This window comes from Gekko japonicus, unplaced genomic scaffold (genome assembly GCF_001447785.1).
Source record: "Gekko japonicus isolate JY-2015 unplaced genomic scaffold, Gekko_japonicus_V1.1 scaffold463, whole genome shotgun sequence".
Taxonomy (NCBI): Eukaryota; Metazoa; Chordata; class Lepidosauria; order Squamata; family Gekkonidae; genus Gekko; species Gekko japonicus.
In genome coordinates, this window is record NW_015160224.1 from 849,160 (window position 1) to 872,249 (window position 23,090).

General features: G+C 43.0%; 1 protein-coding gene across 1 annotated transcript in view; it reads left to right on the forward strand.

Moving 5' to 3' along the window:
• ASS1 (argininosuccinate synthase 1) overlaps positions 1 to 21,487 on the forward strand; it is a 179,718-nt gene extending 158,231 nt beyond the window's left edge. Inside the window, exons 13-14 of the mRNA XM_015411491.1 lie at positions 18,309 to 18,374; positions 21,416 to 21,487. Coding sequence (XP_015266977.1) covers positions 18,309 to 18,374; positions 21,416 to 21,467 — 118 coding nt within the window. The 3' untranslated portion in view covers positions 21,468 to 21,487. The remainder of the gene's footprint in view (positions 1 to 18,308; positions 18,375 to 21,415) is intronic.
• Positions 21,488 to 23,090: the final 1,603 nt, after the last annotated feature.

Sequence of the window (23,090 nt, forward strand, 5' to 3'; positions counted from 1 at the left end):
AATGAATAAAAGGAGTGCTGATTTCCAGGCAAAAACCATCCCTGGTTTAAAAAAGAAGAGAAAACAGACATCTCTGGTAATAATTTTTTCCTATACCTATCCCAGACTTACAATAGAGAACATAAGAATTCATTATGTTGAATAGAATCTCTCACAGGATGTATTCCATATCATATCTCTCAAAGATTTAGTATTAGTAAATGCATGGCATATAATAGTCACATTTGTTTCATATTTGATCATTTTGGTGACACACACTAGCTGTGAAGCTTCATAATATTTCTGAAGATCTGGATACTGTAAACCTCCATCCCTCTTTAATCTACACATGGTGCCAAAATTAATACATGCCTTTTTACCTGCCCATAAAAAATTATCCAAACATCTTTGCCATTTTTTAGTAGTTGTGATAGGAATCCAATTTGGTAACATATAGAAGTAGAATATAAATTTAGGCAATATGAAGGATTTGATCAGACCTATCTGACCAAATGGGTTAAATTTATTCCATTGTGTATTTTATGTATTTATAGTGTATCTTACATTATTATTCCTCTAGGTAATGTTTTATATTGGCTGGTCGCTTGACCGTATAAATAAACTTGAACTTGAAGTTCACTGCCACAGGAGGTGGTGGCGGCTACAAGCATGGACGACTTCAAAAGGGAATTAGATAAGCATATGGAGCAGAGGTCCCTCAGTGGCTATGAGCCACAAGGTATAGATAGGAACTCTCAGTCTGGGGTAAGTGATGCTCTGTATTCTTGGTGCCTGGTGGTGGTGGGGGCAACAGTGGGAGGGCTTCTAGTGTCCTGGCCCCACTGATGGACCTCCTAATGGCATCTGGTATTTTTGGCCGCTGTGTGACAGAGTGTTGGACTGGATGGGCTATTGCCCTGTTCCACCATTGGCTTCTCTTATGTTCTTACTAGGAATAAAGCCCATACGGGAAGAGGTGGACTAGCAAGTAGCCCAGGAAGTTGGGGCCTGGAGATCTCCTGGGATTACAACTGATCTCCCGGCCACAGAGATCAGTTCCCCTGGAGAAAATGGCTGCTTTGGAGGGCAGACTCTGTGGGCATTATACCCCACTGAGGTCCCTCCCTTCCCTAAATCCCTCCGTCCCCAGGCTCCAACCCCAAATCTCCAGGAATTTCCCAACCCAGAGTTGGCCACTCTACCAAGAACTCCAGAAAGGCTTACAGAACCGGGAAGCAAAGGGGCAGGACTGAGGCAAAGACAGAACAAGGAGCACCAGCTGTGAGCTGCATCATGCCATGGAACAGGGGTCTTTTCAGCCTTTCCTCAAGCACAGCCCACAAAGCTGCAAGCATATGACCTCAGAGTCATGCGACAAGAAGGGGAGGAGCCAGTGCCAAGGCCAGAACTGAGTAGCCAATCAAGAGACCCAGGGACAAGAAGCTGAGCACGGGGTGGGGATGCGCCCGAGTGAGGCACAAGCCAAAGGTCTCAGGGCCCTGCAAGAATGCCCCCTGTCATTAAGTGACCTCATTTTGCTCGCTACCAGAAGGTCCATCCAGAAGGCAGCAAGAAAAAAAACCCACCCTTAGAGGGAGGGACTAGCAGCCTCACTGGTGGAGCTGTGCAACCCACCTGAGGTTCCTGAGCCATGAGTTGAAGACCCTTGCCGTGGGTGTTTCGCTGCCCACAAAGCCTGCTAGTAGGAAGGGGGAGCGGCTAGAGAGGGCCCTCTCTGCACACTGTAGAGATTGAGTCGATCTAGCTCAGCATCGTACTCTACATTGACGGGTAACTGCTCTCCAAGGTAGAGTTAGGTGGGCAGCCGTGTCAGTCTGAAGCAAGAGAACAAAGTCTGAGTCTAGCTCCATCATGGAGGGCACCGCACTAAGCCGCATGGAATGGAACTCCATCAACCTGACAAAGAAACTTGCACAGGTACAGTATCTGATGAAGTGTGCATGCACATGAAAGCTTATACCCAGAATTAAAGTTTCTTGGTCTTAAAGGTGCCACTGGTTTCAGACTTTGTTCTAGCACTCCAAGGTGTCAGATCCAATAAACTGAAGTTTATTTGACAAGACTGATGTGCTGATCAGGGAATGAGTCAGCCTCTTTTGGAGGGTGTTTGCACGCCCCCTCAAAGAGCAAGTTTGTATCTCAGGGGTGCTGCTCAATCTGGAAACCCGATTTCCTTTGTGCATGTACTGTTGTTGTTTTTTTTATCAGCTTTGGCTAGTACAGTGGTTGTGGCCATTCCAAGTGAAATGAGATTTGGCCAGAGTGATCTGTGCTCTGATCACATCCAGGTTAGACTGATGTAATGCTTTCTACACTGGGCTACCCTTGAAGACTGTTCCAATTTTACAACTAGTTCAGAATGCTGCAGTCAGGCTATTGTCAGGTGTGTGTATGGATATCAAACCTGTACTGAAAAAAAATCTGTATTTGCTTGCAGGGATACTTCAAAGTACTGGCTTGTACCTTTAAAGCCCTACATTTAGGATCAAGGTACCCAAAGGACCACCTCCTCCCCTATTATCTTGTCTACCAATCAAGATCTTCAGCTCAACCCCTGCTCTGTGTAAGGCAAACAGAGACAGGGCCTTTTTAGTGGTAGCACCTGGTCTGTGGAATTATCTCCCCCTGGAAGTTCATCTGATGCCTACTTTGATAGTTTTTAGGCACCCAGTAAAGAAGATTTTTATTTGCTCAGGTTTTTAGTTGAACTGATTCCCTTTTGTCCATTTTTACTGCCTGCTTTCAGCATCCTGCATTTTGCTTTCAGCTGTTTTATTTAGCTGGCCTGGGTTGTGGGTTTGGTACTGATTCTGCCAACATTTGGTTTCTGTTTGGTTTTCCATTCTTCACCTTACCCCCTCTCACTCACTACCCCCACACTTTTGAAAATAGCAGAACAGCTATGAGAACTGAAGGAACGGGGAGAGTGGAATGTTGGTGAGAGCATGGTCACTAGCCAGTAGATCCCTGCCACATCCAACTTTTCCCTAACATATTGCATACAATGGGGTGTCTTTTAAAACCATCTCTGTCAAACTTATTATGTCTATCTTCACTCTTGCGTAAGTTCCCTTCTTCCTGTAGGGTAGGGAGTAGATAAAGGGGGCAGCATCTGCAACTCTTATGTGGAACTCAAACATCTGCCACGGGGTCAAATTAAGGTGCCAGAAACAAGGTGAAGGGGCCTTCCTTCCTAGCACTCAGTAAAGTAAATTGGGCTCTGTCTTTTGAGAGATGCAGGGGATTGGGAGTTAACATGGGGTGGGAGAGCGAGCTAGAAGGTTGCTTCCAAGACCTTGGGGGCACCAAGCATTGTGGTGTGCAGTTTTATGGCTCTATAATTAACGGGAATGCGCTCAGCCTAAACAAAGGGGCCCTTTTTGAGCACCCTCAACGCTTTTCAAGAAGATGCAACCGAAAGTCAGATCTCTTGGAAGGTGAGATACTCTTTTGCCAGAATCTGGGATCCTCTCTGCACGAGTTCAGCACCTTTTGTTCTTTGGGAAGGAGTGAACAGAGGGGGCTTTGTCGTTCAGAGATGCGGAGCAGCCCCGTTCTTTGATAGAAGAGCTGGGACCCTCTGACTCCTGCAAAACAACATGTCCCAATGCTCCCCATTTATTTGAGAAAGCACCTGTTTTCTGGCCCTTGTTCTAGGTAAATTACTGTGTGTGGGGGGGGGGGTTGCATTTGAAGAGGTTTTTGCCTTTCAAACTGTTTGTTGCCACCCAGAAGGCTTCTGCCCCCTCCGCATGGCCTTGAGAAGGGAAATCACCAAGTGCAGATCAAAGGCTGTGGTGGAGCTCTGGTGTGAATGCTCATCAATGCATATGTGCAGGGACACATGTTGGTGGCACACCGGAGGGAATCCAGTGCTATTTCAGGTTTGGGCCCCCCGAAAATATCAACTAAGCGGGGTGGCTCTCAGCATAGCTGACAGAACAAATGTAGAGTCCAGTGGGGCACCTTTAAGACCAACAAAGGTTTATTCAAGGTATGAGCTTTTGTGCACACTTTGTCAAATACATTGGAATGGGAGGTAAGGTTCAAACTTATAGACAGGGGCTGAACAGCAAATTAACATGTAACATGATGATGTTTTAAGACATGCGAAGACAAAACTAAATAACAAGCTAAGGTAACACAAAAGCTCATACCCTGAATTAATCTTTGTTGGTCTTAAAGGTGCCTGACTGGACTCTGCCTTTGTTCTACTGCTTCAGACCAACACGGCTGAGCACCTTGGACCTCTCTTCTTAGCTCATGGAGATATTCAAGTTTAAATTGCAGGGAGGACTAGGCACATTTGAAAAATGTTGTGGTACTTCCAAGTGCACCCCTCCTATTTCCCCCCACCCATAGCTGCTATTTATAATAACGAGGGCATGTAATTATTTATAAAAGTTATGCCCCGCCTTTCTTCTCTTATCAGGGCCACCAGGGTGGCTACAGATTAAAAACAGACATAATCAAAACACATCTTAATAACCATTAAAAGCAAGCAAAAACAGCTCATTCAAACAATTAAAGCCAAGTTAAAATACACGTACAACACAATAAAACACATATACATAAAAGCAACAATTAAAAGCAGGGCAGGAAGGAGAGGTCACAGAGGTAATGCAGGTGGGGGGGGGCAGGACAAAAAGCAGGCCCATAGCTGCCGCGGGGCCCATGGGCCCTGGCTCCCCTGGTTTTCATGGGCCCCTCCCCCGATCTTTGACTCCCCCTCCCTCCCCCCTCCAGGGACCTGCGAGCCTCCCCGGCCAGCTGCGAAGTATCAGCTCCTCTGGCCCGAACAGCCCAACGCCTACTTAACCAAGAGCTCAGCCCCACCGACTTCCATGGGAGCTTCCCTGGGACCTCTACCCAGCAACAAACTGCTGGACTTCACGGGGTGTGTGCAAGGGTGCCCTCCGACTTATTTAAATGCCCCCCCACAAAACAAGGGTCTTATCTCAAAATTGTATTCCATACTGATTAAGGGCTCATGTTCCAAATCCCTACCATATCAAAAGGCCTGGCAAAAAGATATTACAAAAACACTCACAGATGAAGTATAAGAGAAAATTTGGAACTCGACCAGCTTCAAGACCAAGGTGATGTCTGTTAGATTTCAAAACTTGAAGATAATGACTCGGTGGTATGCTATGCCACGCAAGCTTTCTTACATCTCTCCAAATCAGTCTCCAATGTGTTGGAAGGAATGCCAGCACATTGGAGACTTTGCACATTGCTGGTGGCAGTGCTTTGAAATTAAAAAAAATTGGTCAGAGGTGTTGAATATAATCCAAAAGATCACCTCAATACAAATTCCATTGACACCAGAGGTTTTATTTTTAAATACTTGGCCAAAAGATCTGTCAGCTAGACCACATAAAGCTACGGTGGAAGTCATGTTGGATGCAGCAAAAACTGCGATTGCATCGTGCTAGAAAGCTAATAAAGCACCCAGTATTGAGGTGTGGTTTAACAAAATATGGAGCCATTACTTAATGGATGCAGTCACAAATAAACTAAATTTCCTGTCTCAGAAGCCGACTCTAACACTCTTCACAGACAAATGGTACCCGGTGCTTGATTACTTATCTCAACAACAATTTATCTCTTCTGAATGGACCCAATACCACAAATGGATTTAAAGACAAAATGTTTGTACTACTGATCAGGAATTCTTTTCCTTTCTGTTCCTCTTTTCTTTATTTGTTTGTTTATTTTTGTTCTAGTTTAATATATATATTAATGGGGAGGAAATCGGATAGTATGAAATCATCTTTGAAAAACAAAAACATGCACTGTATGTACAAGAACTGTAATGATATACCTTACACATTGTGCTATATTCACTTTTAAGCAGTTATGTAACCACTTGTTGTACCAATCTTAGCACTATTTACAAAAACCAATAAAAATATAATTTTTTAAAAAATCCTGATTATTATGGCCCTGTTTCACCCACTTCTTTGAAGTCTGCACATGCACACAAACACTTCTACCCAGAATTAAACTGTGTTGGTCTCAGAGGTGCCCCTGGACTCAAACTTTGTTCTGCTGCCTTGGACCAACGCAACTGCCCACCTGACCCTTTCACCCACAGTCATTGTCTCTGGTTAAGCCCCCCCCCCCGTGATTGCATGTGTATACACACACACACACATATTTTTTCCAAGCAGGGCAAGGGGTTAATCCCCACTTCCCAAGTGCTGCAGGCCTGATTTGAACTTGTCTCCTCCATGTTTGCTACTAGGGTTTGTTTGTTTGTCTGATTTAATGGAAGATGTGATCACGGATGCCCCACTGTGATGTCCAGTTGCACCCCGAGTTCACAAGAGACATGGCATTATTCACGTGGGGAACATTTCCTTCTTCTTTTTTAAGACCCCCGAAGGGGATTTTTTAATATTTTATAATACTACATAAACTACAAAGAAAAGAAGTGAAGGGGAGCTACAACTAAGGAGAAAGAAAAGTAATCCACACTAAACTAAAAACCCAAGAGTAGGAGATCATTACCCTGTTATACTGCAGTTAGTAATGGGGGGGGGGACTGTTAATAAACAATATACTTTGTGAGATCCTGTCTTCTAAGCTTATCTGTTAGTTTATTACTTGTTATGAGAAGATTTCCAGAGCATCTCCTCCAGCTCTCTTTGTAAGGGCAATTTTCAGAGTCCTTCCGCCTTTACATCTATGCTAGTTCTCTCTAAAGTCTTGATGGCTTCTTAGACGTTCACTCGAAATTCTGCAACCCTCATCCGTCTCCAAAGGGATAACACCACCAATCTTAAGCCTCTTCCTTCTTGGTCTCATCCTCGGGGCCCAGTGGCATCTCCCAGGCTTCTTGATCTTGAGGTCAGGTTCAAGCTCTTTTCTATCAGCCGAATTTAAGACAACACTTTCTAAAAACATCTGCCGGGAAGGAGTTAAGTCCTTGTAAATCTTTTCTGTTTCTCTCATGCTTTCTCTCCTTATCTCTTTGAGATCGCTGTTAGTTTTAGTGTCCATCTCTTTTGCTTTGACAGCCCTCTGTTCCATCTTTTCTGCTGTTGTTGCCAACTGCAGCTGCCGGAACACGAGTTGTTGATTTATCTTGGCAAGCTGATGGTTAATACCAACAAGTTGCTCAAGAATCAGCTTGGTGGCTGCTGCTATGAGTTCTATAACTTTCACTTCCCTTCTTCTCGGAGTTGTTTTCGCTGACTTTTTTGGAGTGTCCGCCATTTTTACACTTTAATTCCAATATAAAATCGTTTTCTCCCCGGCTCTGAAAATCGCTTACACGCTGTTTAGTCGCTTAAATACTCATGGATATCTCCCACAGCTTTTCGCTTCCAAGTATCCGTTTACAATTGTCTCTTTCTCTCTCTCCCTCCTCCCTCCTCTGCGTCAGAGAGGTCTCCCTCTCTCAGCATGATTCCAGTCACTCAAGAGGTTTTTTTGGGGGGGTTGCTTCAAAGTGTCCGTTTACAATTCTCTCTCTCTCTCTCTCTCTCTCTCTCTCTCTCTCTCCTCCCTCCTCTGCTTATGGAAATGCGTCCGAGAGGCGTCCCTCTCAGCAGGATTCCAATCACTCAAAAGGTTTCGGAGGGGGGGGGGATTTATGCTTCTGTTTACGATTTGCTCATTTTAACTCACGGTTCATTGTTTCTTAACCACGCTCGTAATCACTCCTTCGCCAGATCTCCTGCGCTTGACTGGGTTGGCACATCTTGTGCCTTGCTAAGAGGATGCAGACAGCGGGGAGGACCATCAGGGCGGAGGGCAGCCTCAATTTCCCTGCAGATAGCAGAAAAAGAGGCTCACCCTCAAAAGCCCTAAGGCCTGGGGGGCCTCCCTGACCCCCCCGTGGAGGCACCATTCCAGCGGCACCCCTCCCCTCCGCTGCTGTGTGGAGCACCCTCCCTGAGCCTTGGGAAAGGCGTCCGCTATCATTGCGCCATAGACCCCGCCTCCATGTGTGGAACATTTCCCATTTTAGCAACAATATCTTTTTAAAAAAATATTTTCTAAAAACTAGAAGAAAATAGGGAAAGGGAAACTATGAACTACAGGAGAAAGTAAAGATAAACCACTAAAAACCACTAATGTAATGATTACAATAAAGTAGCTTTAAGTAAAAAAAGAGTAGTTTGTTACATTGAAGGTGATCATTAAAATCACTTAGATAATTCAAGTTCAGGTATTCTGACTTAGTAAGAACATTACAAAAGAACGATTAAATAATAAAAGTAAAAAGTTGGGAGACTGCGCCAGCGCGGCGCGGTGACGGGTGGAGTGCGGCTCGCTCCGTGCCGCCCGACCTTTCTACAGACTCTACTAAGTCTCCCAATCGTCGGGAGAACATGGCCAGCCCTCTCGGAGTGAGGGCTGGAGTAAGGGGCGTCTTTTTTGGGGGGGGCGCTTGGCAAAGCGGGTGTGTGTGTGTGTGTCCAGAAACAGCCCTGATGCAGGACTATGTGAAGGGAAGAACATGGCCGCCATGTTCGGACAAGCCGCAGCCATCCGGACTTTCTTTTTAATTAAAAGGAGAGCTGAGACTACTAATACGGCAACACAGGAGAAGGAAGAAAATCTGAGTAACTGCTACTGGAGTCCTAAAGAAGAGCCCTAAAACGAAAATGTCCAAGTGTGAATGCGACAACAGCTGTGATAAATAAGGGACGTAAGTCTGTGTTGTTACCTGAGGTGGGGAAGAAAAGTTCTAATTGTTGGCGTTTTTGTATGTATTGGACTGGTGCTATTGGCAGAGAGAAGAAGAATTTGACTGGTGAAAAGGACTATAGAGAGAATTTTGTCTTGGTGTGGAAAAAGACTAGGAGAGTTTGATAAAAATGGCGGATGGGACGGAAATGGAGCAGGAGTTTGACGAAAATGCTGAAGTGGGTGAACTGACTATTGGGCAGTTTCTAAGAATTTTGAGGGACATGATCCAAAAATAATGTAAGGAAGTATGCACAAAATTAGTGGGAAAGCTAGACAACTTCAAGATAGGAGTTGAAAAGACAGAGGAAGAAGAACAACCCATTGTGAAGGAGACACTAGGTGGCTTGCAAAGTGAGAGTTGTGCTGACTTCAAGGACAAAAAACTGGGGACTGTACAAGAGAAGGAAGATCAGCCATGTGGAAGAGATGGAAAGAGACAAAGAAAAAACGAGAGGTGTGAAGCTAGGACTATTTAAGTATAATAAGCGATGGTTGAAGAGTGAGAGAGAAAGAGATGGAAGGATTAAAAGATGCAAAAGACGAGTTTGGAAATTTAAAGAGAACAGTAAAAGATGGAAAACAGAATGGCTGAAAAAGAGTACAGAGAAGTTTGGGAACCAAAAAAGGCACAAAGAGAGAAGACATGTGGATATGTTGAAGCAGAAAAGTAGAATGTTGATGTTCAGGAGAAGGAATAAACTATGTAGAAAGATAGAATGAATGATCTATACCCTGTACATGATTAGATGGAATAACTGACCTTTTGAATGTATTTAAATTTGTATACCATTTTATATGTTTTTATTTATCCTGAGAGTTTAATAGAACAACAGGATGGAATAATTAATTCAGATATTGGCTTACTGTGATGTGAGATATCAGATATTGATAGGACTATTTTGAATAAAAATAAAATATTGGAGGGGGAAATAATTTGGTCAATTAACCTGAAAATTAGATGGGGGGAGTTTAGGTGGAAAAAAAAGACAGAATGATTGATTTATAGATGATTAGACGGACTAATGAATTGGAATGTATTTAATTTTGTATATTGTTTATCTCTTTGTGCTTTTTAGTTTATGTTTTGAATTTAGAATAATAGGATGGAATATTTAACGCGGATAATGATTTAATGGGATATTGGGTGATAAAGGGATCTCTATGAGGGTTGTTAATAAATTAATAATAAAAATGAAATATTGGTGGGGGAAATAAATTGGTAAATTAAGGGTGTAAATGTTTAAAGTTTTTGATAAAAGTTAAATGAACAATGTTTATTTAAATACATATTGAGCTATAGATGTAGAGTGGTATTAGAAAATTCAATACCAAGAAGATCATGAATAATCTTTTTATTATTATTATTTTTTAAGAGTTTGTTTAAGTTTTCCAGTATACATCATAAACTTGAATTACATTTATCATTCTTGTGAGTCACACATACTCTCCTTATCCAGCCATACATAAAATCTTTTCCATCTTCTTTCAAATATCTCTTTACTTTTACCTTTTGTTATTAAACTTAGTTTATCCATTTCAGCTACTGATAACATTTTATCAATTACATCTTTCTTAGAGGGTATTTCTTCTTGTTTCCATTTTTTAGCTAATAATATTCTAGCTGCTGTTAAGAAATAAGTAATTACATATTTGTTTGATTTGGTATATGATTCAGGAAGCATATTCAATAAGGCTATCTCTGGTACAAATGGTATTGGTTCTTCAGTAATTGCATTTAACATTCTAAAGATTTTTTCCCAATATCTCTGTACCCTCTCACACCTCCACCACATATGTATAAAGGTTCCAACATTCTTTTTACACTTCCAACAGTTCTTATTAGGGGTGCCATAACATTTTGCTAATTTTTCCGGTGTCCAGTGCCACCTGTAGAACATTTTGTATATGTTCTCTTTGTATGGGATTGCTCGCATAAATTTTAGTGATTTCCATGTTTTTGTCCATTGATCGGCCTCTAGTGGATATTGTAAGTCTTTTGACCACGTAAGCATTGTTCGTTTTGTTTTCCCGTCTACCAAGTAGTCTGACATTAACAATTTATATAATTTTTGAATTAACTTATCACTCGAGGACAGCCAGATTCTATCAAGATCGTTTTTCTCCTTATAAAATCCGACTTTTTTATCTCTATTATATCTTGAGTTTAATTGCATTATATCCCACCAAGTAAGCTTCGTCCTTTGCTTATCTAATTGCTCTGCACTTTTCAAGTTACTATGTTCGTCTAGAAGGTCTTCATAGGTAACTTGCCACCTTTTCTCCATCAGAGTTGGTAACATTTCGGCCTCAATTGGTGCTACCCATTTAGGCGTTTTTAGATAGAATTTCGATTTTATTTCCTTCCAAATTCCTATTAAGGCTCCCCTTATCGTATGGTGTGTAAAATTTTTGGGTGGTCTGCCTTCATCGTACCAAATATATTTATGCCACCCAGATGGTAAATCATGCCCTTCCAGTTTTAACAGTCTGGTATTTTCTAGTGTTATCCAGTCTTTAATCCAAACGAGTGCTGCTGCATTATAATACAAGTTCCAATTTGGCACTCCAAAGCCACCCGTCTCCTTCTTGTCCTGCATATATTTACAGTTGATCCTTGGCTTTTTGTTATCCCAAATGAATTTATTACATATTTTTTCTAGGTCTTTAAAGTATGATGTTTTCCTTAAAATTGGTATATTTTGAGCTAAGAAGATAAACTTGGGAAGAATGTTCATCTTCACAGCGGCGATTCTGCCCATCAAAGAAATCTTTAAATCTTTCCACCTATCTAGATCGTTTTTAGTTTCATTCAGTAGTTTATTGTAGTTGTCTTCTACAAGTCTAATATTTCGGCTTGATATCATTATGCCTAAGTATTTAGTCTTCTTAACTATTTCCATTTTTGATAGTTCTTGTATCTTTGCTTTTGTTATTTTTGAGCAGTTCTTCGTTAATATATTGGTTTTCTTAAAGTTAATTTTCAGCCCCGCCGCTTGTCCATATTCTTCTATTACCTGTATTAAGGTTGTAATTGATTCTATCAGGGTTTCTAATATGAAAACCAGATCATCTGCATATGCCTGTAATTTGAATTCCTTGCCTTTTATTCGCAATCCTTTAATTGCAGTATTATACCTCACTTGTTCAGTCAGCGATTCCAAGGTAAAGATAAATAACAATGGAGATAGAGGGCAGCCTTGTCTGGTGCCTTTTTGAATTTCTATGTCTCGTGTCATATCGTTATTGATTTGTATTTTTGCTGATTGTTTATTGTATATGGCTCGAATCATTGTTAAGAAACTCTTGCCGCAGTTCCATTTTTCCAGTTTTTGGAGCATAAATTCCCAATTCACATTATCGAACGCTTTTTCTGCGTCCAAAAATATTAAAGCCAATTCTCTATTTGGATGTTCCTCATAGTATTCTAAGATGTTTAGTACCATTCTGATATTGTTCTTAAGATACCTTCTTGGCAGGAATCCCGCTTGATCTTGATGTATTATTTGATTCAATATTATTTTCATTCTCATTGCTAATATTGAAGCAAATATTTTATAATCCGAGTTTAATAGAGAGATTGGTCTGTAGTTCTTTATATCTCGACTATCTGAATTGGGTTTATGTATGAGTGTTATTATAGCTTGGTTCCAAGACTCGGGGCCTTTCCCCGTAATGGCTATATTCTGCAGTAGAGCTCTTAATGCTGTTATAATCTGTTCTTCATATTTTTGATAAATCTCTATAGGTATTCCATCCGGGCCTGGAGATTTATTCTTTTTCATTTTTCTTATTGCCGTTATAATTTCATCCGCTGTTATTGGTTCGTTTAATACTCTGATTTGTTCGTCATTAAATGATTTTTTATGCGTACGCTTAAGATACCTCTTTACTAATTCTATTTCTTGTTTCTCTTGTCTATATAGCTTTCCATAAAAGTCTTCTGTTACGTTTTTTAGTTCTTCAAGTTTATGTTTTTCAACTCCTTCCTTATCTCTTAGGGTCTTTATAATCTTTTTCTCTTCCTGTTTCTTTAATCTATATGCCAGCCATCTAGTTGGCTTATTAGCGTTCTCAAAGAAGTGTTGTTTAGCAAATTCTACATTTTTAGCAATTTCTTGGGACAAGAGTAAGTTCATCTGATGATGTAATAATCTGAGGTTTGTTTCTGCTTTTCTGATTTCAATAGTTGATCTCTTTGAAATATCTTCTTCCTTTTTAATTTGTGCTATTGTTCATATTCTTTCCTTCTTTGCTTTTTCCCCCCAAGCGTTCTGATTGATAAAGCAACCTCTCAGATATGCCTTAAATGCATCCCATACAATTTCTATGGGGGTTTCTGGCTGTATATTTTGTGTGAAGAAATTTTTAATTTCATCTTTCATTTTTTTATTAAATTCCTTATCATTAGTCAAATTTTTATTCAGCCTCCATCTTGTCCTTCGTTGTCTCTCTTTCAGCATTAACATTAGTGGACTGTGGTCCGCGAATGAATTGGGGAGTATTTCAACATCAGTTAATTCTGGCACTAAAGTGGTTGACATCCAGATCATGTCTATACGAGACCATGAGTTATGTCTTGCTGAGTAAAAAGTATAGTCTCTTTTTTCTGCGTTCCTTACCCTCCAAGCATCGATTAAACTATGCTCCTCCGCTATTTCTAGAAATTCCTTTGGCAATTTATTTCCTGATTTTTTGTTTCTTGTTTGGGTCTTTCTATCCTCATTCCCGTCTAATACAGCATTGAAATCTCCAATTAAACAAAGTTCTGGTTCATTAATTGTGGTCAAAAGGTTTCTTAAACTTTTATAAAATTGTTCTTGTTTCTGATTGGGTGCATATATATTTATTAGCAGAAGTTTTTTCTGTTGCCTTGTAATTCTTACTGCTAGAATTCGTCCATCTTTGGAGGCATGTACCAATTCAGGATTTAAGTATTCTTTAACATAGGTTGCTACTCCCCTTTTTTTTATCACATCAGAGGCTATAAAGACTTTACCAAGTTTCTTATTTTCCAGAAATTTTTGGTCTTGTTCTTTTATGTGCGTCTCTTGTATGTAGGTTATTTCAGTTTTAAGCTTATTAAGTTGATGGAAAATTTTTCTTCTTTTGGTTTGGCTGTTCAGACCATTAACATTTACTGAAAACACTTTAAGTAATCTCTGCTGTTCCATCTCCCTTTTTTTGTTTTATTAGTATTTTTTATCTACTTTTTATTGGTTCTTTTTCCTTGTTCTCTTGCTCTTTGTTGATGTCTGGTTAGCATCTGGGATGGGGTAAAGTAAGTTTTTTTGGCCCTTTGTCTTTTTTCTCTTTTTCCTTCTCCATTTTTTCTATCTCGCTTTCTTCTCTAACTACTTCTCCTTCCTCTTCTTCTTCAGTTTCACTTTGTTCTTCTCTCTGCCATCATGAATAATCTTGATAAGATAATATACTACATAGATGGGTTAGGAAAATCAACTTGGGGCCAAAGACTTGGAGGGGGAAAAAACGTAGGAGAGTAAACCTAGTAGTTAAAATTGTGACAAAGTGTGGGTGGAAAGGTTTATCCAATATATAGAAGATAAAGAGTCATTGAAAAATTAAAGATAAAAAAGAAAATAATGAAAAATAAATAAATATGATATTAAACCCTGTTTCATATGGGAAATAAGATCTAATAGACTACTAAAAGGTGCAGGAAAGTTGGTATTATGTTAGAAGTCAAATAAGATGTTATGTATGCTTTATATTGCCAATAGGATCATGCAGGTTAATTGAGGCAGTATATAAACTTCAAGGACAGTTAAAAGATAATTTAGTATTCGATACAGATTGGATGTTAAGGTTGAGAACAAGAGCAAGATATGTAGCTATGTTACCTTGGATGCTTGATTGATGGTTCTGTGTTGTTGGAAAAATGAACTTATAGGATTTGTATGTAGTCTTGATGAGTTATATGTGTATGATACAGGCTTATATGATAAAACCCTAATAAATATATTTGCAAAAAAAAAAAAGTAAAAAGTTAAACTTCAGAGAGAATTAGCATCTCACTTGCCTCTTTCCCCCCTCAATTGATATTCTTGCTTGGGGGCAGCTGCCCCACGTTCCAAATCCGAGTCTTCTCCAGTAAGTGCTCTATCATCACTCCTCTTGTTGCTCTTCTCATCCTCTTCTCCTGTTGGATCCAGTTGTTGCTGCAAAAACTTTCTTGCTTTCATAACAGAGTCAATTTTTTCCTCGTATCTTTAAATTTGAAGAGTATACCTTTGGGTACAATCCATCTGTAGGATATGTTATTCTTTTGTAGAAACAAAGCCAAGTCTCCATATTTTTTCCTTTTCCCCCTTATTTCAAAGGGAATGTCTTTCAAAACTCTTATCTCCTTGCCATCAATTTTAAGGGTAGTTCCATATGTTGCTTTTAATATCTGATCCCTCATGTATCTTCTGGAGAATCTTTCCACCACCTCGCCGGGCAGATTATTTTTCTTTATGTATTCTGAATATGACCTATAGATCACATCCATTTCGCCTTGAAGAAAATCTGCTTTAAAAACTGCAACAGGTCCCAAAGCATCACTCAAGATCTGTTTAAGATTCTCCCCTTTAGTTTCAGGAACTCCCTGATATCTCAGTGTAAAGCTTGCCTTTTCCATTTGAAGCTGTAAAAGCTGGACTTCGTCAGCGTTTCTCTTCTTTTCTATCTTCTGCATTTGCCTTTTGAGCTTTTTGGTGTTGGCATCCACTTCTTTAAGATTATCAGCTGTTTGCTCTGGTTTTTTTTTAAGTTTCGTCTAGTTGCTCTTGCTGTGCAGTGAAGTTTTGATTGAGTGTCATCTTTTGTTCCAGCAGGGGTCGCAATGCTTCTGTTAGCACCTTAGAGAAGTCTATGGTTGTTTCCGGTCTTCTGACCGCACTCACTGGGCTAGCACTTCCTGAAAAAAGCTTAGGTTTCATTTGCTTATCTTGCTCCGGCTTCTTCAGCTACATCTTTGAAGCTGTTTACAATTCACAAAGTTTGCCAAAAGTCTCTAAAGTCTGTAAGTCACCTGTAATTCTCTTGTAAATTCCTTACTATAGTCCCATTTGCTTTCAGTTCTGCCCCCCTTTTTAAGGAATGCTTTAAATCCATTTTTATTTCCACGGGGGGCACCTGCCCCCCTCACTTACTTTAGGGGGGACTTTCAGCCATTTCTCTGGTTCTCGTTTCAACCAAACTCACTCTCAATGTCGATCAAGTAGATCCCGCCATCAAACATGTAAAGCGCTCGACCTCCACTCACTTGTTCCGGTGTGCGTCTCTGAGTCCAGTACTGGAACACAGCGGCGAGACCATCGGGGCATTGGAACACCTCAATCTCCCGGCAGTGTGCTGGGGGAGATGCAATCCTCAGCGCCCCATGGGTAGGAGCCCTTCGCAAAGGCTCCGGGGGGGCGTGTACAATTGCACCCCCTCTCATCCACCGGCTCACGGATCGTGTCCTCGGGAGCTCCTGAGAGGTTGTCCGCCATTAGATCGCCAAAACTGGAAGTCCCATTTTAGCAACAATATCTTTTTTTTTAATGTAAACTCTCCTAAAAAGGAGAGAATTTTATTGCTTTTAATTTCAGAAAGAAGGAGGGTATATAGTGGGATTAAGAAAAGAGTGAGTGATGCTTCTATTAGTATATTAATCTTTTGTTAGTATTAATCATATCTTCTTTTGGCTTCTTCCACGAGTTGGTCAATGGTCTTTCATCGTATCCTGTGAAAACAAATAAAAATGTTAGTATATTAGTAGTGTCCCTTTGGTTTATTGTTAGTAAAGTCTTTTCATGCGCTTCCCGAACCAGTCTTCATGTTCTGGGCTGTCTTTCTTTTACGTCTCTCAGATTGTAAGATGGACCTTTCGTTGCTCCTTCATCTTCCGGATTCTTGTCCCCTTTCTCTGAGCCGCTGTCTTCATCGCTGCCCAATACCTCCCATTTAGCAAGTGCTGCTTCCTCTGGACTGGCGTGTCTCTTCAAAAAGTCTTGAGCTTTAAAAATGGAGTCAATCTTCTCCCTTTTATCTTTAAATTTAAAGATAAGTCCTTCTGGAATCAACCATCTATAGCTAATTTGATGTTTTTGCAAGAACAAGGTCAGTCCTTTGTATGCCTTCCGCTTCATTCGAATTTCAAATGGAACATTTTCAGATTCTGAGTGTCTGCTCTCCAATATTCAAAGGCGTTGATGAAGACGCTCTTAAAATTTGATCTCTGATCCTCTGTTTGGTAAACTTGACCACCACTTCTGCCGGCAGATTATTCATCTTTGTAAAGTTGGAGTAGGCTCTGTACACCAGATCCATCTCCTCGCTTAGTTTATCCGCTTCCCAGCCGGTGAGTGGCGCCAAAGCCTCCGCTAGAATACTTCTGAGATCTTCTTTTTCAATTTCCTTTATGCCTTGAAATCACTCCCCCCCTCTTCTTTCTATTAATTCAGTCTCTGTTTATTCAGGAGGGGGGCTCTCCCCCTCCTCCCTTGCGCTTTTTCGACAGGGGGGAATGCGCTAATCTCTTTTTTCACGTTTCCGATCGCCAACTCACGGTTTCGGCCGATTGCTTCTCTTTTCAAATGCTTTTCTGCTTCATCACTCGGTGACGTCCGGCGGCTCTGCTAGTCCCCGTGCGGGGCACTGCTGCGGCAAGGGCCATTGGGGCATGGGGCGAGCCTCAATTTCCGACCTTCGGGCCGGTAAAGAGGCACATCCCCTGTGCGCCCCGGATCGGAACCTCACCCTGAGGCTCCTTAGGGTCTCCGCTTGTGCGGATTCCCCCCCTTAACTGTGCGTGGGCGAATCGCCTCCAGGAGCCTCCCGAAGTTGCGACCGCCATTCACAGAGACCAAACTGGAAGCCCCCATTTTAGCAACAATATCTTGAAGGGACATGTGGCTACTGCTGTTGTTGCTAGCATACAGATGCTGTGTGTCTATCTGAGCTGAGTGACCAGCTAGCCTTCCCATCCAATTGCATTCTCTCTCTCTCTCTCTCTCTCTCTCTCTCTCTCTCTCTCTCTCTCTCTCTCTGAACCAGTTCTCGTGATGGTCTGTCACACACTTGCATGACCAAGAGAGAGAAGTGCCCAGGATGACAGGGTATGGGGGTGTAGGGTTGCCAGATCCAGGTTGAGAAACTCCTGGAGATTTGGGGATGGAGCCCGGGGAGGACAGGGACCTTAGTAGGGTCCAATGCCACGGAGTCCACCCTCCAGAGCATCCCTTTTCTCCAGGGGAACCGATCTCTGTAGCCTGGAGATGAGCTTGAATTCCAGGGGATCCCCAGGTCCCACCTGGAGGCTGGCATCCCTACTCTAAAGATAGGAGCAGGCTGTATTCTCCACAACTGGGGCTCACCAGGCACAGATTTAACCTCTGCTCTGAAGGTACTCCCAAAGGCATCACTTTTTCACATATAAATGAATAGTTGCTGTTTGTTTCCATGGGGACAAGTGAACCAGTCCAATGGGTGTCTTGTTGCACATGGGCTGGAACATGACAGGTGGGGAGGGAGGAAAGCCCATGCCTGCCTTCCTTAACTAGGGCTCCCAAAACATCTCTGCTGAGCTGGGTAACAGGTTCTTTAACCTTCTCTCCTTGTAGCATGGATGTCCAGGGGAATTACGAGCCATCGGACGCCACCGGATTCATCAACATCAACTCCCTCAGGTTTGTATGGAGGCCCGAGGCAGTGTTCAGGCCAGCTATATGTCCACTTTCTACAAACCCTTTCGGCCAGGAACAAAAGAATCATACCCCTTTAAACTTGGGCAGCCCTTCAAAACGATGGACTAGTGTTGCTTTTTCGGTTTTGAAATTCAGCTTGGGAAGTTACCGTTTGCAAAAAAAGTAAAAGTAAAATAAAAGACATGACTTTTAATGCAACAGAGTTAAATAGAGTGCCAGGTTCAAGGGCCAGGATCCAAAGTATTACACGAGCTGTTCCATCTGCCTGACAGGACCCTGGGGCTTCTTCTCAGGAACGGAAGTGCTCTGCATTCTCTAGCAAGCTTCTTGTACAAGTAAAGGGGTTTCCCAAAGCAGTTTGTTACTGGATATACGGGAAGGCAGGTATGTGTGAACTCTCTTGGGCATCAGATGGGCAAGTCGTGGCGGAACGCGCCGTCAAGTCTCAGCAGACACGACGACCCTTTATGGGGTTTTCAAGGCAAATGTTCAGAGGTAGTTGGCTGTTGCCTGCCTCTGCGGAGCAACCCTGGACTTCCTTGGGGGTCTCCCATCCAAGTACTGGCCAGGGCCGACCCTGCTTAGCGTCTGAGCTCTGATGAGATCAGGCCAGCCTGGGCCATCCAGGGTGATGAGAGCAGGGGCAGAGTGGGACTTCAAAGCAGCCCTGGGTGTAGCTGCACCATGGGAGTCCTGCTGTGCTCAGGCCAATGGCAATGCGTATAGCCTCGCCCAGCAGGGAGGCTCACGCCTTATCCAGTGCGGGTAGAGCCATGGCTTGTTCCCGGCTGCCAGTGGTCCACTAGGAGCCGAAGAGCCAGAGGTCATTTTGTAGAAAAAGAGGTGCAGGAGCTCATTAGCATAACTCATTTGCATATGCCACACCCCCTGACATCACCAGAAGTGTGTCAGAAGGCAACACCCACCACTCAGGCTCCACTGGACTGTTCTGGATTGCTAGCTATGGAGCGGGGGGGGGGGAATGTGCAGATCTGTCCTCGCAGAGGAGGGAGAGCTTGTACCTGAAGGCGGGCCGGGGGGGGGGCTGTGCAATTTACCTGGCTGCTTCTTGCTCCTTGTGGCCCGACTGAGGGCTGCTGGGAGCAGGGGGCGGGGCTTGTTGCATGTGCCTGCCCCCTGGGCTCCTTACTGCCGGAGCTCCGCTCCTGTGCGCTCCCGCAGGAAATGACCCCTGCCCCTCCCCAGAGTACTCAACTGGTATCTGCCGTGGGGTATGCGGCTCCACACCCTTTTTTCCATCTGGGCCTAGCTGGAGTTCAGCTGAATCTGCAGCTCGAGGCGAGGGTTGCCACCTCTGGGTTGGGAAACACCTGGAGATTTTGGGGGTGCAGCCTGAGGAGGGCGGGGTTTGGGGAGGGGAGGGACTTCAATGGGGTTTAATGCCACAGAATCCAACTTCCAAAGCGGCCATTTCCTCCAGGTACACTGATTTCTGGAGATCTTTTGCCACTCCCTGGAAGTTGGCAACCCTAGCAGTAGGGGCTGCTGTTCAAAGAGGGGGAGTAAAAAAATCCCACCAAGTAGCCCTTCAGAGCCCAGCCAATATTTTTATTCTTGTTACTCGAGTATAATGCTTTTTTTAAAAAAAACTGAACTCCACCTGCATCCATAATTTGGATTTTTTAACAATGCTGTTGTTGTTTTTTTAAATCCCAAATTTGAACATCATCATTTGATCTTTTAGAAATGTGTGGTTGATCATAATCAGGCTCACAATTAGTTCCAGCTGCTGATTGGCTCACTTTTTGACATGCAGGGATGTAAATCAGGGCCAGTGGGTTGCCAACCTCCAGGTAGGGCCCAAAGATCTTCCTATATTACTACTAATCTCCCCGTGACAGAGATCAGTCCCCCCCCAGAGAAAACAGCTGCTTTGGAGGGCGGGCTCTGTGGCATTGGGCCCTGCTGAGGCCCCTCCCCTCCCCAGGCACCATCCGCAAAATCTCCAGGTATTTCCCAACCCAGAGTTGGCAACCCTAAGCTACACAGTCAATAGAATAATATGCTTAGAGTCCATCTTGGGCTGTACCACTTCAGAGTACAGATGTGGGTACCACAGGGTTGCCAGGTCCCTTTGCTGCTCCGGCAGGGGGATTTGAGGGGAGTTCGGGGTGGGCCGGGACATCACATGGGGGACACTCTGGTTTTTGGGCAAACTCTATGGTTTAAGCCCAATTTTACCATAGAGTTTGCCCAAAAACCAGAGCATCCCCTGTGCGATGTCCCTGATGCGATGATGTCACTTCCAGGTGACATCGTCATGTTGGGGACGTCACACGGTGATGTCCCTGCTTAGGGGTGGAGTTCCCCTGACAGCCAGCTGGTCCACAGTGGGGAGAAGTCCCCAAAACCAAGGGATCCCCCGTTGGGACCTAGGGGCCGGCACCCCTAGGGTATTGCATTCTCCCCAACAATGCACACAGAAAGCGGGAGGGGGGGGGCTGGCTAGTGCTAGCCTGGGACTCTTGTCCCCGAAGAGCTAGTTTTCTATATCCAGAAAGGAGCTGCCTCCCTCTTTTGAGATAGCAGATAGCATAAAGCAGGGAGCAAATGCCCATGGCTGCAAAGTCACTGAATTCCCCAGAACAGAAAACTTTGCTAACTGATACTGCCTACAAACCATTCTTTGGCATTTCTGCAATCCCCCCCCCCCCCAAGGGAGAGACAAGGAAAAGAAAGACCATAAAAGTGATGCATTTATATGACGGGCTTTTTTCCTCCCCCCTCCCCCCATACCTGTTAACTTCTTTGTTCTGTGCAATAATGTGTGCCACTTTATTTCCTTCCGATGAATTAATTACGCAGCAATCAATTGGGGGGGGGGAACAATGTAGAAAATGTGCACATTTTGAGAACTGCTTGTGTTTTCCCCCACCCCCTTCTCATTTCACCGAACTTAATTGCCTCAGATTTGCTTGTTGTTAATGTTAATTCACAATGAATTAATTTCCTGCTCTCTCTGTCTCCCCCCACCCCACCCCGCCTCTCTCATCGGTTTACAGGCTGAAAGAATATCATCGACTCCAAGGCAAGGTCAGCTCAGCTCAGAACTAGCAGCAATCAACGTGTGGCGGGCTCATCCCCTTCCCTCCAGTAATTTCCCACGCATTATCACTAATCATGGCAGTTCTTGGTAACTGTTACTCATCTCCCCAGACCCACCCATAGACTGCGCAATAGCTTTGTCGCCCTCTTCAGTGGCACAGCCCATAAAGAGCGCTCAGCAGAGAGGAAGGGGTGCTTGATTGTGTTTTTCTGCACGGGAATGGGGTCTTATTAAAATAGCCATCCCGTTACTTATGCACTTTAAAAAGTGGGTGTCCCCCCCCCCCTATTGCTGCCAGCCTCTTCTTGTTCTGCTACATTTAGCCAGCCCAGCTCTTTGCCAACCTGATCTTTGTACCACTGTGGAAGATTAAGTGCTTCTGAAGGACACACAAGTTTTGTTGGGCGATGTGCATTTTTATTGGGGAGGAGTCGGTGAGAGAACAAGAGCTGGAACCTGCCCAACCCATTTCTCCTGACTTGTGGCACGCTGAAAAGGAAATGGAAGGAGAGCCGTTAACAATAATTTCATTTGTGTTATCAACAGATGCATTGTCTTTGCTTTAATTGACGCGAGGTCTGGTGCCTTTTGTTTTCCTCTTCCCCCACCCCCGTCCCTTTAAAGAAAAGATGCTCTTTTATCAAAAGGATTTTCTGGTTTGGAGTTGAATCCCCCCCCCCTTAAACAAAAATTCAAGGTAAAGAGGGGAGGGGGAAAGGAGAGAGGAGAGTGAAGTGAAGAGAAAGAGGACATCTTAAAATATTTGGCTTGCAGTTCTGCTGGCTGCAGACTGTCCCTCTTCCAGATCCAGAAAGAGAGAGAGAGGGAGGGAGGGAGAGAGGGAGAGAGGGAGGGAGGGAGGGGCCAGCAGGGAGAAAAACTGACAGAAAGTTTGAATGTCCTTGTTTATGTCAGGATCACACTGGGGAGGGTGGGGGGAAGAATACCTCGCCAGGGGAAGTGGTATGCAGCACTACACAAAGTTCTGTGGATGGTGGTGTTATCTTAGGTCAAAGATTCCCAGTCCAGGGGATCCTTGCTATAGGTGGGCAGAGCTTAAAATGACAAAACCCTGGGGCATGTGTCCACACACTCACCAGTACCAGCCCCTTGAACTACCCCCACAGTCAGAAGCCAAGGGGCAAGCTTCTAGCCTTACTGGGAATTAATTAAGAAATGAGTTTCCACTAAAATTAACCAAAATTAACCAATGCATTAAGTCTAAGGTCCTGGAATTTGATTGAAACTTCTGAAGCACAGAACAACTATATATAGATATATAGATATATAGATATAGATATATAGACATAGATAGATAGAGAGAGAGATAGAGAGATAGATATAGATAGATATAGATATATAGATATATATAGAGCAAAGTGGGCTGGCTAATTCTTCTTCTTTTTTCCCTCCCCGATGGGGAATTTTTATTGCATTTTTATTAAAACTACAAGAAATAAGGAAGGGGACTAACATTTAGGGGATAAAGAAAAGATACCCACTACTGACTAAAAACCCACGAGAGGAGATTTTCTAATCAGCTTAAATACACATCTAGTCTTAATCATATTAATCTCAAACTGAGTCACATATTCTATTAACTTTTCCCAAATCTTAAATTTAACTGATAT